Source organism: Onychomys torridus, chromosome 7 (assembly GCF_903995425.1).
Source record: "Onychomys torridus chromosome 7, mOncTor1.1, whole genome shotgun sequence".
NCBI lineage: Eukaryota > Metazoa > Chordata > Mammalia > Rodentia > Cricetidae > Onychomys > Onychomys torridus.
Genome location: NC_050449.1, coordinates 114227427 through 114241449, shown reverse-complemented (window position 1 = coordinate 114241449; position 14023 = coordinate 114227427). Strand labels below are relative to the sequence as shown.

Genomic DNA, 14023 nt, shown 5'->3' with positions numbered 1-14023 from the left:
TGTGTCTGACCTAAGACCAAGAGGCAGTATGGGGCCCAGCTCATCCAAAGCTTTAAGGGGAAAGGTGGGCCCCATGGATGCCCTAAATACCCATGGGGGTTGTGTGCTGAGATTCTGGAACACCTGCCACCCTCCCTCAAGGCAGCAACATATAAAGAAGAGGCTGGGCCAAAGGCCAGGAGTGGCACTAAGTTTATTCCCCATCACTCATCTCCCTTGAATGACTACTGTCCCCACCCTGGGACCATGGTGGTGTTATATGCAGCCAAACATGGAGGCTCCACACACCTGTGTCTGGCCTTCTTGCCACCACCTAGACCACTGAGGGGATCTGGAGGTGGTCATTCCTGGGTTCAGGGCCCACCATGCCTCCTAACAACTGTTCCAAGACCAGAGCAGCCTGCATCACTTCAGAGGAGCAGGGCCAGGACTAGACCTACCAAGTGCAGCTAGGCAAGAAACCCCAGCAAGTCTTCCCAGAGGTGAGGGTCCCAAGGCCAGTCTCTTGGGTGGGCCTGGGAAGTTGCCACCATGCTCCAGTTCCCACATGCCAACATTCAGCGACTTGACCATCTTTTTAAAAATAAAGTGTAAAAGCTGGCGAGGCAAGAACCCCAATTCTACGGCCTGGAGAAGCGCAAGGGAACTCCATGTGGGCAGGGTGAAGTGTGTAGCACCAAACACACAGTGACCTTGGAGAGGGGGCTGTGCCCACCTTCCACATAGCAACCATCCCAGCCAGCGCCCAGAACCCATCTGGGCGCTGAGGTTAGATATGTAAGGGTAGGGAAACCTACCTCCTGGGACAGAGTTTCATCCCCAGTCTCTACCTTTCAAACTGCTGCTTACGGAAGAATGGCCAGACAGACCAGGGGTCCTGGCCCCATAAAGGCCACCAGGGCCAGCAAGTGACAGGGTTGGGGGAGGGAGGCCTTCAGGTGGTCAACTTTCCCTTTTTTTTTTTTTTTTTTTTTTAAATGTGAGCCAGCTCTGGAGAGCTGCCAGGCACTGGGGCCAAAGGTTAGAAACAAGAGACAGGGAAGGGGTCCCTGAGGACATTGTGGAAGCCCAGAGATTAAGGGTACCAGGGGAAGAACAGCTGCAGAGGAGCTGGAAGCCCAACCTCGGGCAGTGAGGCAGGAGTCTGCAGCCAAATGGGAAACCTTCCTTTCTCAGACAGGGTCCCACCTGTCTCCCCGTGGACACAGAGGGACCTGAGGCTATACTTGGGCCTGACTTTGCAGGCTGGGAGAGGTTGACTACACCAGAGAAACTGGTCACTCAGTCCTTCCTAGCCCAGAGGACAGCAGAGTCAGCAGGACACCTTGGGCCTGCCCACACCTGTACAGAATAAAGTGCTTCGTTTATTGATGATTAAAATGTCCCCAGCCCTCTGTCCCAGCTCCATGGGCCTCTGAGGTCAGAGGGGTTTGGTACCCTCTGCCTGGACCCTTGGGCGCAGGCCTCTTCCCAGTGTGGCATGCTGGGAAGATGGTGATGGGAAGGGAATAAGGTGCAGAGTGTAACAAACAGAAGCTTATGAACAGTGGGAGACCAGAACTAGGAAACATAGCGTATGGAAACTTTCTCCCATTTAAACGCAGGAATAAGGACATTAAATGACAACAGAGAAGGGTCACCTTTTAGTGCCTGCCTCCCAAGGGCAAGCACTGGGCACTGGCTGAGCTCCCTGCTCCCATGGGGGCCTGAACACACTGGCTTCTCTCCCTGGCTGGGCGGACACACCAGGCAGTGCAGAGTACAGGGGGACCAGGTGCCAGCCAGAGGCAGGAAGTAGCCTGGCCCCAGAAGAGGAGACCTCATGTAGGCCTCTGGGGAGCAGACACAGATGCATGTGTCTCCTGGTGGGGGAGGCCAGCCAGACAGGCTGGTAAGGGACAGGAGTGCCCTGTGGACAGCTCCTTGTCCCTTGACCCACAGATAGCACCGTGAAACCCTGAACTACTTGCCTGAGGCTCCTGTGAGACCCACCCCTGGATATCATTCTCCTGCAGGACCCCCTGGTAGCTGGGCCTGAGGAGTCAGCTTCTCCACCCCCTGAAGGCTTGGTCCCCAGCACCCAGAGAAAGTCTCTCCAGGATTTGGGGCTCTTTGAAAGTCCTGCACAGGCTGAGGATCCCTGAACCTGCCTGGCAGGGATGTGAATAGGAAAAGAAACCCACGGGGGCCAGCCCCTCCCGCCCCACTCTACATCACACAGAGGGGGTCTGCAGCCTTCATACCCTGCCATTCCCCTACCCTGCCATGCCTCCCTGGGCATAGGCCAGAGGGGGTTCCCAAAACTCCTTCAAAGGGGTGTACCTGAATTCTCCCCAAACCTTCCCATCCTAGGGAGTAAGTTAGGGGCACAGGAAAGCTGGGATGAGCAGGTGAGGCTGACCCAGGCCCTGCCTGGCTCATGGCCATGTCTGCAGCCCAGAGTCCCTCCTGCCCTGTATCTGTTGCCTCCAGCATCCCTCACCTGGAGGGGTGTAGCCAACCAGTCCGTCTGTGTTCCCTTACTCCCAAAGGTAAGGAGCTGCAGAAGGGAGCTGCAGAAGGGAGCTGCAGAAGGGAGCTCCCAGCATTCACCAGGACCCAGTGCCAGGGGCATCCAGCTGCAGCACAGCCCTCAGCCTGTGTTTCTGCTGTCCCTGGCCAGGAGGGCCTGTGCTGGGGGTCAGTTGGTGTCCAGCCTGGGAGCTGCAGTGGGGAAGAGTGGAGCTGTGGGCTGCAGGTGTGTGGTAGGCAGGGTGGCAGGGTCGCTGGGCAGTGGGTGGCTGACACGGAAGCATTTCTCCTTGTGTGCCTTCAGCATGTTAGAGAAGCGGAAGCGTTGGCCACACACGTCACACGGGTAGGGCTTCTCTCCTGTGTGTGTGCGCCGGTGCCGCTTCATGTTGGGGCGGCTGGTGAAACTCTTGCCACAGATCTCACAGATATATGGCTTCTCCCCTGCAATTGGAGGAGTGGCAGGGTTATGGCCAGCCCTAGCTCCCACTCCACCCCAGCCCATCCTCCCCAACTCCGGGACAAGGGGGCCCACAAGTGAGCTGAGCCCCGGGTAGAAGGCACGCACCTGTGTGGGTCTTCATATGCTCATCGAAGTATTGCTTCATGTTGAAGTCCTTGCCACACCACTGGCACATGAACTGCTTGTGCCCAATGTGGATGCTCATGTGGGAGCGCAGCTGGTACTTGTACTGGAAGCGTTCATTGCAGTTCTGTGGGGAAGGGAAGGGAAGGGCTGCAGACATCCTCATGTTGCCTCACCCAACCTGAAACTCATGTCATGTGTGTCCACAGACAGATGTCCCCGTGGTCAGCCTCTGGTGTTTCCTCAGGCATCCTCCACCCTAGCTGTTTTTGACAGGGGCTCTCGCTGGCCTAGACTTTGTTCAGTCTGTGCTGACTGGCCAGTGAGCTCCAGGCACCCACTTGTCTCTGCCTCCCCAGCACTGGATTATAAACATGCTCCTCCACACCCAGCTTTAATTTAATAATAATAATGAAACAAAAACAAAAACAAAAAACAAAACAGAACAAATACCTGGATTGAAGTTTAGGTTCTCAGGCCTCCAAAGCAAGCATTTTCCTGACCGGCTGTCTCCCCAGCCTGCCCTGTGGTCGGCTGGTTCATCCGCCCCCGCCCCAACTCATTGTTTGACGGAGGCTGATCTTGAACTCCTGCAGCCTCCACCTCTCCAGTGCTGGGATGACAGGCATGTGCCACCAATCCAGACCTGCAGCTCCCTCTGACCTCCCTATCCCTGAAGATGGGGGTAGGTGGAGGTGGGACCACCAGGGGGACCCCCGCAGGCAGCAGGAAGCAGCGCTCACCTCACAGCGGAACGGTTTCTCTCCGGAGTGCTGCAGTGAGTGCACCTTGAGGGACATGCTGCGCTTGAATGACTTCCCACAGGTCTCACAGGTGAAGGGCATGTCCTTGGTGTGGGCTGCAGGTGGGCGCCAGCCGTCACTTCTCCAGGGTACCTACCTGAACCCCCACTTCCAGACCTGCCTTCTGGTAGCCCTGCACCCCACAGTTTCCTGGGGGGTGGTACTGAACTCGATGGCGTACCCACAGTGAAGGCCTCATCCTTGGGACCAGTGACACAGTGGAAGGCCAATGAAGAAAACATCTGGAGACAGCCCTCCCTGCTCAGAGATCACCAACCTGTTACCCAGCATGCTCCTGGCCAAGACCTAGACCCCATCCAGTTTACACTGTCCAGTGAAGAAAAGGAGGTATGTCTGCCAGGGCCATTTGTCTATTTGATCAATCCTTCCTAGTACTTGGAGCCCAGTTGAGAAAAGGTAACCACAGGGAACTCCAGACACTCGGCCAGGTCCACCTGGAGGGTGTGCAGCCTCGCCTGCGCATGGGGTGGCTATCACACTTGGGGAGGCCTCCTTACTGTGTCCAGGTGTGAGCCCTGGGGGAGGTTGAACGCAAGAGAAGCCTGAAGCCCTGTGAAGGGCCGAAAGGTGAGAAAGCATGAGAGGCTAGTGTCTGCCAAACTGAGACAGGACTGTGCCAGCCCACGTGCAATTGTGAAATTCAGGAAAAGCTGTTCTTTCCCATGGGTGGACAGAACCCCATGCCAGGATCCACAGCCTGGCCAGCAGCGGGCCAGCTGGATTCCCACCTTGCCAGCTTGCTCGGGTATCACTGGGCAAACTGCCTATCTGTGCGCTGCCCCCCCCCCCATGCAGTTCTGACACAGCCAGCTGCCGCCCATCCTCTGCCCACACCCGCACTGGCAGGGACTCACCAACCATGTGCTTGCGCACATGTGCCATGGTGTAAAACTTCTTCTCGCAGATCTCACAGGAGAATCTCTTCTCTGCGTAGCCATGCACTATCTTGTTGTGCTCATGCAGGGACCAGAGCTTCTTGAAGGCTTTGCCGCAGGTTACACACTACGGGAAAAGAAGAGAGCTTTGGGTGTGGCCTGGGGCTAGCTTCTGCCTCTACAGGGCCTCAGTTTCCCCATCTGAAGAGTGCTGGTGAGATGGCTGGATCTGATGCTGCAAAGCTGGGTTACTCCTCCCATACCTAGCCACATGGCTGCTGGGGTAGAGCATGTCAGGTAGGGCAGCTGCGCTGGTTGGTGGAGGGGCCTTTCAGGTCCTTGTCAGCGGGGGCTCTACAGGCTGCAGAGGGCACTAGGATTTCCTCGGGCAGTGGAGGGTAGGAGGACAGAGTGGCTCTCCTGCACTCTTGTGCTGCTCATCCTAGCAGGCGCCCCAGAGGCAAGAGGCCGTGGGCTTGGCAGGAAGGCTGCCCCTCGGGGTGGCTTAAGGTGTGGCGGGAGACAGCTGAGAACCAGCCCCGGGGCAGGAAACAGGTGCAAGAGTAGAGGTGGGCAGGTCACCAGGTCACACCTTCCCCACTGGCATCACCATTAGCAATTAGTGCAGGTAATTAACACCCGCCTACCTGTGGCCATTTTTTCCTTTGTCCTGGGCCAGGCTCATGTGTGTATGCATGCACATGCGGGGGTGTGCTCAGACAGATGCAGACTGGCCCAAGCCTGGCAGCCATCCCAGCACCACACCCTAAACACACACACACACACACACACACACACACACACACACACACACACCCAGGTATCTGGCCCCTACAGAGTTGAAAGTAAGGTTTCCTCCTGATGGGCTATCTGCTGCTCTACACAGTGACTGTGGCTAGTGAAGGTGGTGCCCTCTCCAGGCAAGCCCCTTCCCTTTTGTGCAGATTTTGTGTAGTGTACAACCTATGTCTCTGCATAGGCAGCTCTGGGCCTTAGAGATTGGTTAAAAGGCACATCCCTCCCCAGTTCCTCCCTTCCCCTGATCACATGCATTCAGACAATTCTCCACTCTTCCCACACACATCCTTGCTGCCACAGTCCTCTGTTCATGACTCTATGGGCCAGAACAGAGCCCAGCCCCACCTGCCTCCTCCTCTTGGAGCCAGTCTGGGGACTACCTGGGCAGCATGCCTCACCTGGATGTTACGCTCGCAGTCTGTCTGCCGATGCAGCTGCAGCTCACTCTCCAACAGGAAACGCTTCCCGCACTGGCCGCAGATCTGCATGCGACTGTGAGTCACATTCATGTGCTTCTCCAGGTACCAGCGGTTGTTGAAGACCCGGGGGCACTTCTGGCATGGATGCTGCTGTTTCTCTTCCAGCTTCACCTTGGCCCCCAGCCCATCAGCTGCCTGGGCTGCAGGAACAGCTCCAGAGGCCTTGGGCCTCTTCCCTCCTCTACGCCCGGCCTCCTCTGGCTCAGGGGTGGCTCGGCGCTGAGTGTTTTGTCCCCGGGACCGTGTGGACATTCGGCTGTGCAGTGGAGGGTCCACCTGGCTGCCCTGACACCCTGCAGGACCTGCAGGGTCCTGCCTGCCCTCAGCCTCCACCTCCTCCTCTGAACTCTCTGCATCCTGCTCACTGGGTCCATCCTCTTCATCTTCATCTTCCTGCTCACTGGGCCCTTCCTCATCTTCCTCCTCTCCCTGGCTGCCTCCTTCTTCTTCCTCCTCTTCCTCCTCCTCCTCTCCCCCTCCACTCCCTCCCCCTTCCCCGCCCTCTTCTTCTAAGCGTTCTTGCATCCCATCCTCCTGGCCCAACACCACGGTGGCCCCAGAGCCTGGCTTGCCCTCAGGCCCAGTGGACACATGCAGTGTTTGATTATTGAGGTTTACTTCCACAATGATTTGTGACTGCTCCTGGCGACCATAGGTGCCTGAGGCACCCAATTCTGGCTCCAGCCCCTCTCCACTTTCTAGCTTGCACAGGCTACTAGGGGCCTCGGCCTCCTCAGGTGCCCCAGCCTCCTCAGGTGCCCCTTCCTTTTCCTCCTTGAAGAAGAGTGTCTGTGCCGGCCCAGGAGCCGCAGAGTCCTCAGCTGTCCCTGCCCCGTCCTCCACACGCACAGAGTAGGGGTCTGGGCCCTCTCGGGCATAGATCTTGGGTATGCCTGGGGTGTCTGCCTCCTGCTTGATGTCACAGTAGTAGGGTGGTGGAGGCACTGGGGCACAGCTGGTAGCTGGCTGTGCCAGGGCCACGGGGCCTGAGGGCGCCAGGGACCGAGCGTCCAGCAGCTCCTGGCAGGAGGCAGCGATGTCAGCCATCTGCAGCAGCGAGGCTGCACTGAGCACCTCGTGCACGTTGGCTGCGTTCACCAGCAGCTTGGACGTGTATATGAAGTTCAGGATCTGCTGCAGGCCACTGGGTGCCAGCGCCTCAAGAGACAGCTCAACCCGCTGCAGCTGCTTGTTCTGCGTGAAGAGCGAGTGGAAGAACTGACTGTAGGCAGCCAGCACGCCCTTGTGTGCAGGGAAAACGCTGCGCTGGGGCACCAGCACTAGGTCCACATCGCACAGGTCTGGCTGGAAGAGGCGCTGCTCATTCAGACGGCCCATCAAGCAGGCAAAGTGCAGGGCCACGTCCTCCACCAGCGAGAACTCTGCCGCCGGGGAGTCTGTAGTCTTCTCAACCAGCAACTGTGGGGCCAGGAGACAGGAAGGTGAGGACCAGCCACCGCCCACCCGTGCCCACTGTGGGCTACCAGAAGCATGGCAGGACAGCTGCTCCCTAGGGCTAGTGTCCTGACACCCGTACCCAGGTGGCCACCCCGGGTCTCCTTCTGTAGCTCTTCTGTGCACACACAGGGTGGTCACACCACGAAGGGAGGGGACAGGGGCCGTGTGAACCACTTGTCCAGATAGGTGGGGAACCTGGAGCTTCTTGGGATGTGGGGCTTTCTGAGACGCCCAAGCATTCCAGGATGAGGGGTTACCCGAGGATCCTTATTCATGGTGCCTCTACAGGGTTTCCATCTATTCCTCAGTGCGTCCTGACCATCCCACCACACCGACAGAAAAGAGCTTGCCCAGTGGTGAGCAACTGGGAAGCAGAAGACGCAGCGACTGCTTCGGCACCCAGGCTACATCTGGGGATCACTTAGATGGTGGTCAGTAAAGGCCTTTAGGGCTACAGAAGACAAACTAAAAACATCCAGGCCTGGTCCACCATACCTCCCAGCCCCGGCCACGGCAGCTCCTTGCACCTAGGGCCTTTGGGGGAGGATGGGCTGTGTTCTCAGTTTACCACACTCTCAACAGGAGACTTCAGTGTGGCTAGGGTGATGCACAAGCCTACAAGCTCCAAGATGGCCCTGTCTTGGAGGCCACACCGCCTGGAGAGCCTTAGGGACCTCAGACCAGACTGCCAGAGAACTCCCAGAAGTTGTGTGCCCGGGGGTCGGCAGACACTGGCCAGTCCAGCCCCACACAGGCCAGCATTGGCTGCTTCTCAGGTTCTGCCTGGCAGGATAAAAGCTTCCCCTGTCTGAGTGCCAATTTGCCCCACTGGGGACAGAAGCCCACCACCTCTTCCTCAGAGGTCCAAGGGTGAGGCTGCCCCGCGATTCTTCTACCATCAGCCAGCTAAGGGAGATGCTGTTTCTGATGCAGGTGAACCCCAGGGAAATATGAGCCTTTGCCCTGCCAGAGAGCAGCCCAGGGCACACCTGCTCTTCGCCCTCAACTCCACCAACAGCAGGCATCACCTTCCTTGAGTCCCCTCCACCAGCCAAGAGCCAGCCATCTTTGACTCTACCCCGGAACTGCTGGCCCCTCGAGCTGGGACGTGGCATGGAGCCCCGCCTGTCCCTCTCCTCTGACTCACTCTGATTCATCCTCTGGGACCAATTCCTGCTGCACAGATGGAGAAACTGAGGCCCAGAGAGGCACTGTGCTCTGGAGCTGTGGCCATCCTGCCCTGCTTGGGTACCCCTTCCTTCTGGCTGGGACACTCCAAGTGGTTAGATGGCTTAGTGAGCTCAGAAAGTGAGTTGGGGTGGAGGTGTGGGGTCTGTAAACATCCAAACATGGTCACCACACACACCCTCCGCAGTCACTGACCCTGCAGGTGACCAGGGTCCACACTACGGAGGGGATGGCAGGTGGCAGGCAAAGGCCTGCATACCACATGCCCCATGTCTGGGCGCCTCTTCTTCCTTTATGGAGCTCCCCACCCCCACCCCGCCAGGGCCCACCTGCTTGGAAAGGGCCACCTGAGCCTGGCAGGAACCCACGTATTTCTAAATCCACTTCCTAGCCTAACAGCCGGCCAAGCGGCAGGGCCCAGCTGTGGGCCCAGCCCCTCCCAACCAGTGCCCACCAGCTGTGGGTCTCTGGCTAGATGCTTCTGCTCCCTGAAGCTGAGGAGGCCGCTCTCCACCTGGTTATGCCAGCTCCAGCAGCAGCCCTCCCCGCAGGGGACACCTGCAGAGACCACCAAGCTTTTGACTCCTGAGGGCCATCTGGTGAAACCTGGGGATAGTCAAGCCTTTGGTCCGCCCTGGGCAGCTTGGGAGAGCCCAAGCCGAGCAGGGGTACGGGCTCGTGACTTCTGGATGCCTTCTTTGGAATGGCCTGGCTCAGAGACAGCAGGGGACCGGCCCAAGGTCACACAGGAATTTCCACTCCAGCTGTGGGCGCCCCCCGCCCTTGGAGCAAGCCGTCCCAATCTCCCGCAGGGCGGCTGCAGCGCCCACGTGGCCCAAGGCCTGGGCGGGAATCCGACTCCCTCTTTCCCCCCCATTACCAGCCCCGGGGCGGCGCCGTCCGGGCGCATAGAAGCGCCCCCCTCCGCCCGCGTGCAGCAAGACCTCGGCCTTTCGCGCCTGCACCCCCACCCCAGGAATTTCACCCCTAGCCGCGCCACCGCGCCGCACTCCGGGCCTGCGGACACCTAGCCGATAGGGTCGAGGACCCCCCGGGGGAGGGGCCAGGTCGCTCCAGGCCCTGAACCGGGTCCCGCAGGACCGAGAGCTCCGAAAGGCGGCGCTCGCAGGTGGGCGGATAAGCGGGGGGACAGGCAGGGCCCTGCGTACCATGGTGCCGCGGCGCTGGGAGCTCACAGGGCCCCGCAGGATCGCGCTGCCCCCGGCGGCCGGGGCCGGGCCGCCCCATGAAGCGCCGCGCTGGGGGCCGCCCCCGCGACCATGGCCCCGGGGGCGCGGCCGGGCGGGCGGGCGGGCGGGCGGAGGCGCAGGGCCGCGGCGAGTCCCGGCCGAGCAGCTGCGGCCCGGGAGCCTCGGGCGCGGCGGGCGGGGGGCGCGGGGCGCCGATTGGAGCCCGCGCGTCAGCTGGGGCCGCCGTCTGGACGCTTAAAGGGCCAGGCCGCCCTGCGTGCGGGCTAGGGGCGCGGACGCGCGGTGTGCGCGCCGTCCCGATGCGGCTGCCCTGCAGAGAGCCTCGGGGTCCCCGGGCCGGGCAGGCAGCTGACGTGGGAGCGTTTGAACCGCGCGACCCCACCCTCCCGCGCTGAGCCCCTCTCTGCGGGGAAGTTCGTCCGGAGTCTAACCCGGGTGTCCTCCCGCTGGTCCACGGGGGCGGGGCCAGGGTAGGCGTGAGGTCACTGAGCTGGGCGCGCCGGCCCCCGACCCACCTGCTCCCTTGAGCCAGGAGACGCTGAGGGCCCGAGCCCCGCACCCCAGCCACGCTCACCACCCGACCCCTGTGGTCCCGGCTGCTCCGACTTGGGGGTGAGTCTGGGTCCCCAGCTGCTCCGGCCTCCCACACGTTTTGCTCTGCGCCTCTGGAACCTACCTGGTGGCCTCTGGCCGCGCAGGGCCTCTGAGCCACCGCCGCAGCCGCAGCGAGGGAAGCCTGTTCCGGACAGCCGGGTGGGGACCCAGAGGCCCAGGCCGGGCCGAGTCGCCTCTCGGCGCAGCCTCCACTGGGGAGATGCAGCCCGGCTTGCGGAATGCTGCTCTGGCACCGGCTCCGTGGGGGCAGGGGGCTGGCTGTGCTGGCAGGAGGCTGCGAAGGAATGCTGCCAGGCTGAGCGGCGGCAGGGCGGGACCATGGGCCACCACCGTGGTCTCTCCTTCGGACGCCCCGCACCCCTACTCAGCGGCCGCTGTTCAGCCTAGTCACTCCCTGCACTGCTCCAGCCTGACCACTCCACTCCAACCACAAGTCTCCCTGGGTATACGCCTTCCTCATGGTGGGCAGGGGCTGTGGCTCTTCCTCTAGAGCCAGGCAGGTGCCATCAAATAGCGGAGGGTCTGTCCCCTAAGAATGCAAGGATCTCCCACACTGGGCTGGCTACCCCTGAGCCAGGGAAGCAGAGTCAGGTGGGATGAAAAGAGGTGGGGACAGAGGAAGGCCCCTTCCTCCATCTGAGCAGGACATGCCCTGTAGCTGGGGCAGCAAGCTGCTTGCAGCCCCGACTCTGCAAGAAGGCACAGATGCCTGCCTGAGCTCCCGGGTTCTAGGCTAAAGCTGTGAAACTCCGGTTACCGAGATGCCTCCTATCACTTCCAGCCACCGTTTCTCTTCTGACTGGTTTCTTTTCTGAGTGGTTTGCCACACCGACCTGGGAGGTGGGAAGGGCAGTGCTATCTATCCACTGAGTGGACAAGGACAGAGTCCCAGAGTCCCACAGGAAAACTAGACATAAACAGAACCCTGTGTCAGGAGGCTGGAAGCTGGGCAGAGTGGCCAGCTTAACCACAGGCAGAACGCTGGCCCTTTGGGGGATGCCCTTGGCTAAAAGTAAAGGAGTGACCCACCCCCACCCCCCAGCTGTCCTACTTGAGTTCCCAGAGCAAGAGCCTGAGCTCTGACCCAAGGCTCCAGGTCACACTGGGCTTATCACTGGCAACACCTGCAAAGGCCAGGAGGTCGGTCCCTTGTGTGATTCCTGTTGAGTGCAAGTGTCTAGCTGGAGGGGAGGCCTGGATGGAATGAGGCCTGAGAAAGGGACTATTGGGGCACTCCACCTCCTGGAGGGGCAAGGTGGGAACAGAGAGACCCTAGACCACACCCTCAAGCTCCATTGGTGAGTAGGGCCAAAGTAGGCCTGTGACTTCTGAAGCTGTGACTTCTGAAGCTGGGTAACTCCAGTCCAAACTTCACTTCGACAGCAAAGAGACAGCCTCAAACTGCTGGGGGCTCCCTGTGCTTGGCTGGGAAAGTTAAGCAAACCAGGTAGCATGGAAATGCAGGTTAGGTAGTACCTGGGGGGTGCAGGCTGGAAGGGCGGGCCAGCGGCCTGGCAGTACAGTATGGGGCCTCCTCCATCTGCCTGAGTTCTGGCTGCTGAGTCCAGCACTAATGGGCCACAGCTGCACCAGTGTGGGAGCCTAATGCAAAACAGCAGGTTCCCTTTCCCACACCAACTCCAGGGCCTTTGAGAGCCTCCCTGGTAGCTTCTAGAAGGCTGCCAGAGACCTTAGTCCTGCACAACCCTGGGAGGCTAGTGTCTTGCAAAAGCCCCCACCCCCAGTTACTCAATGAGAGGTGAGAAGTAGCAACAGCCATGTCAAGGGCTGTTCATCACAGCTGCTCAGAGGCCCTCACAGTCCTGAGGAGCTTAGCGTGTAGGTCCTGCAGGTCCTGAGCCCTAGGTGCTCCCTGGACATGGCCTGCAAGGAGGCAGACTCCTTTCCAGACCATTGCAGAAGGGTTGAACCACCTATTTACACCTGTTTGCCCAGTCACATGCATCCTCTGGGCTCAACAACTGGGAAACAATGGTTCTCAGAATCTGTCACTGTCACGTAGGCAGAAGAGATCAAGGGCCAGGGCCCAGTGGACACAGGCAGTCTTGGCCCTTTCCACTCTTTGCCTTGGTGTCCTCAAAGCTCCTTAGCCCAGGCTGTGGAGTTGGGTCTTATTGCATGTATGGGGTGTGGTGTTGAGGAAAGTGGTAGTAACACAGAGCAGTAAGACAGAGAGGAAGCAGCCATGGCAAGGGTGGCCCAGGCCTCAGAAGAATGCAGTCTGCGTGATTCCAGGGTGCTGAGCTCTCACTCACCTCAAGGTTCCTGAAGGACTACAGCAACCAATAATTTGTCTCAGCCAAACATTCTGACCTGTCCCAACTTGATAAGATTAAAATTTATGGGTGTTTTGCCTGCATATATGTCTGTGTGAGGGTGTCAGATCTTGGGGTTAGTAGACAGTTGTGAGCTGCCATGTGGGTGCTGGGAATTGGATACTCTGGAAGAGCAGCCAGTGCTCTTAACCACCGAGCCCCATCCTGTCCCCACACCCCAGCTCTTTTACACACCCCTTACAAGGACATTGGGGGCCCAATGCCTGGCTAATTCACAAAGTAGACACCAAAGCCTCTGGCAATGCCCCAGTACTGCCCAGCTCACCAAGCAGGTTCTTACCAGATGAGAATAAAGTTCTTAGAACTCTGTCAAGACCACAAGGGACTTCCCTAATACCCTCCCCCTATCTCTTGAGGGTGTGGAACAGGGTCTCATGTAGCCTAGGTTGGCTTTCCACTCATGGATCCTCCTGTCCTCCATCTTCCAGGTGCTTGGATTACATAGGTTTGTGAGGCCAAACCCAGCTAATTTTAAATTTTACTTAATGTATTTTCTGAGACAGTATTACCCTCCCCTCCCCTCTCCCCCGACAGTTTCTCTGTGTAGTTTTGGTGCCTGTCCTGGATCTCTGTAGACCAGGCTGGCCTCCTGAGTGCTGGGATTAAAGACCTGTGCCACTACTGCCGCCTGGCTACTGAGACAGTCTTACTATTCAGCCCTGGCTGGCCTTGAACTCACAGAGATCTGCCTGCTCTGAATACTGGGGTTTAAGATGTGTACTACCACACGTGGCACTTGCTTTAAATTTTAAAGGAAAGCACCCAGATTTGACAATTTGCAATTTCCTAAGTTGGAAAGACAACTATTCAGAAAACTGAGTATCTGCAAACAAAACGTCAGGAGGTTACTTGCCCGGCAGATTCTCACACCTTTATGTTAAAAAGGTCACTGTGGCCTCCCAGAGGAGGTGGATGACGATGGGCACTGCAGTCAGGTGACTTGCTCCTGGGCAGAGAATCATGGAGGCTGGAGCTGTCCCCCACCTGAGAGGGCACTGTTTCTGTCTGCCAGGGTTTCCCTGGCTCCATGCCTGCACCACTAACCTGCCATGGACAAGTCTCTTCCCCTGCTCTATCAGAAACTGACTATGGAGTCTGAGCAAGCAAAGACCAGTCAGCAC

General features: G+C 59.0%; 1 protein-coding gene across 2 annotated transcripts; it reads right to left on the bottom strand.

Annotated features, from left to right (window-relative positions):
- Positions 1–1344: 1344 nt before the first annotated feature.
- Zbtb47 (zinc finger and BTB domain containing 47) lies at positions 1345–10877 on the bottom strand. 2 transcript variants are annotated; one of them, XM_036192088.1, is made up of 6 exons: positions 10607–10877; positions 5993–7492; positions 4776–4923; positions 3841–3956; positions 3080–3224; positions 1345–2955 (listed from the first exon to the last, which is right to left on the bottom strand). In XM_036192088.1, exons 2-6 carry the CDS (start codon positions 7409–7411, stop codon positions 2681–2683), a joined length of 2103 nt encoding a protein of 700 aa, XP_036047981.1. In that variant the 5' UTR covers positions 7412–7492; positions 10607–10877; the 3' UTR covers positions 1345–2680. The 2 variants fall into 2 exon arrangements, with proteins under 2 accessions (XP_036047981.1, XP_036047980.1); XM_036192087.1 differs by lacking the exon at positions 10607–10877 and adding an exon at positions 9889–10134.
- Between the last annotated feature and the right edge of the window lie 3146 nt (positions 10878–14023).

Excerpts from the sequence above, each read along its gene's own strand:
- Zbtb47 (XM_036192087.1), bottom strand. Across the intron at positions 3,957-4,775 it reads TGTGCGCAAGCACATGGTTG|CCCACACCAAGGACATGCCC; the intron begins GTGAGTCCCTGC and ends GCCCACCTGCAG. Across the intron at positions 2,956-3,079 it reads GCATATGAAGACCCACACAG|GGGAGAAGCCATATATCTGT; the intron begins GTGCGTGCCTTC and ends CTCCAATTGCAG.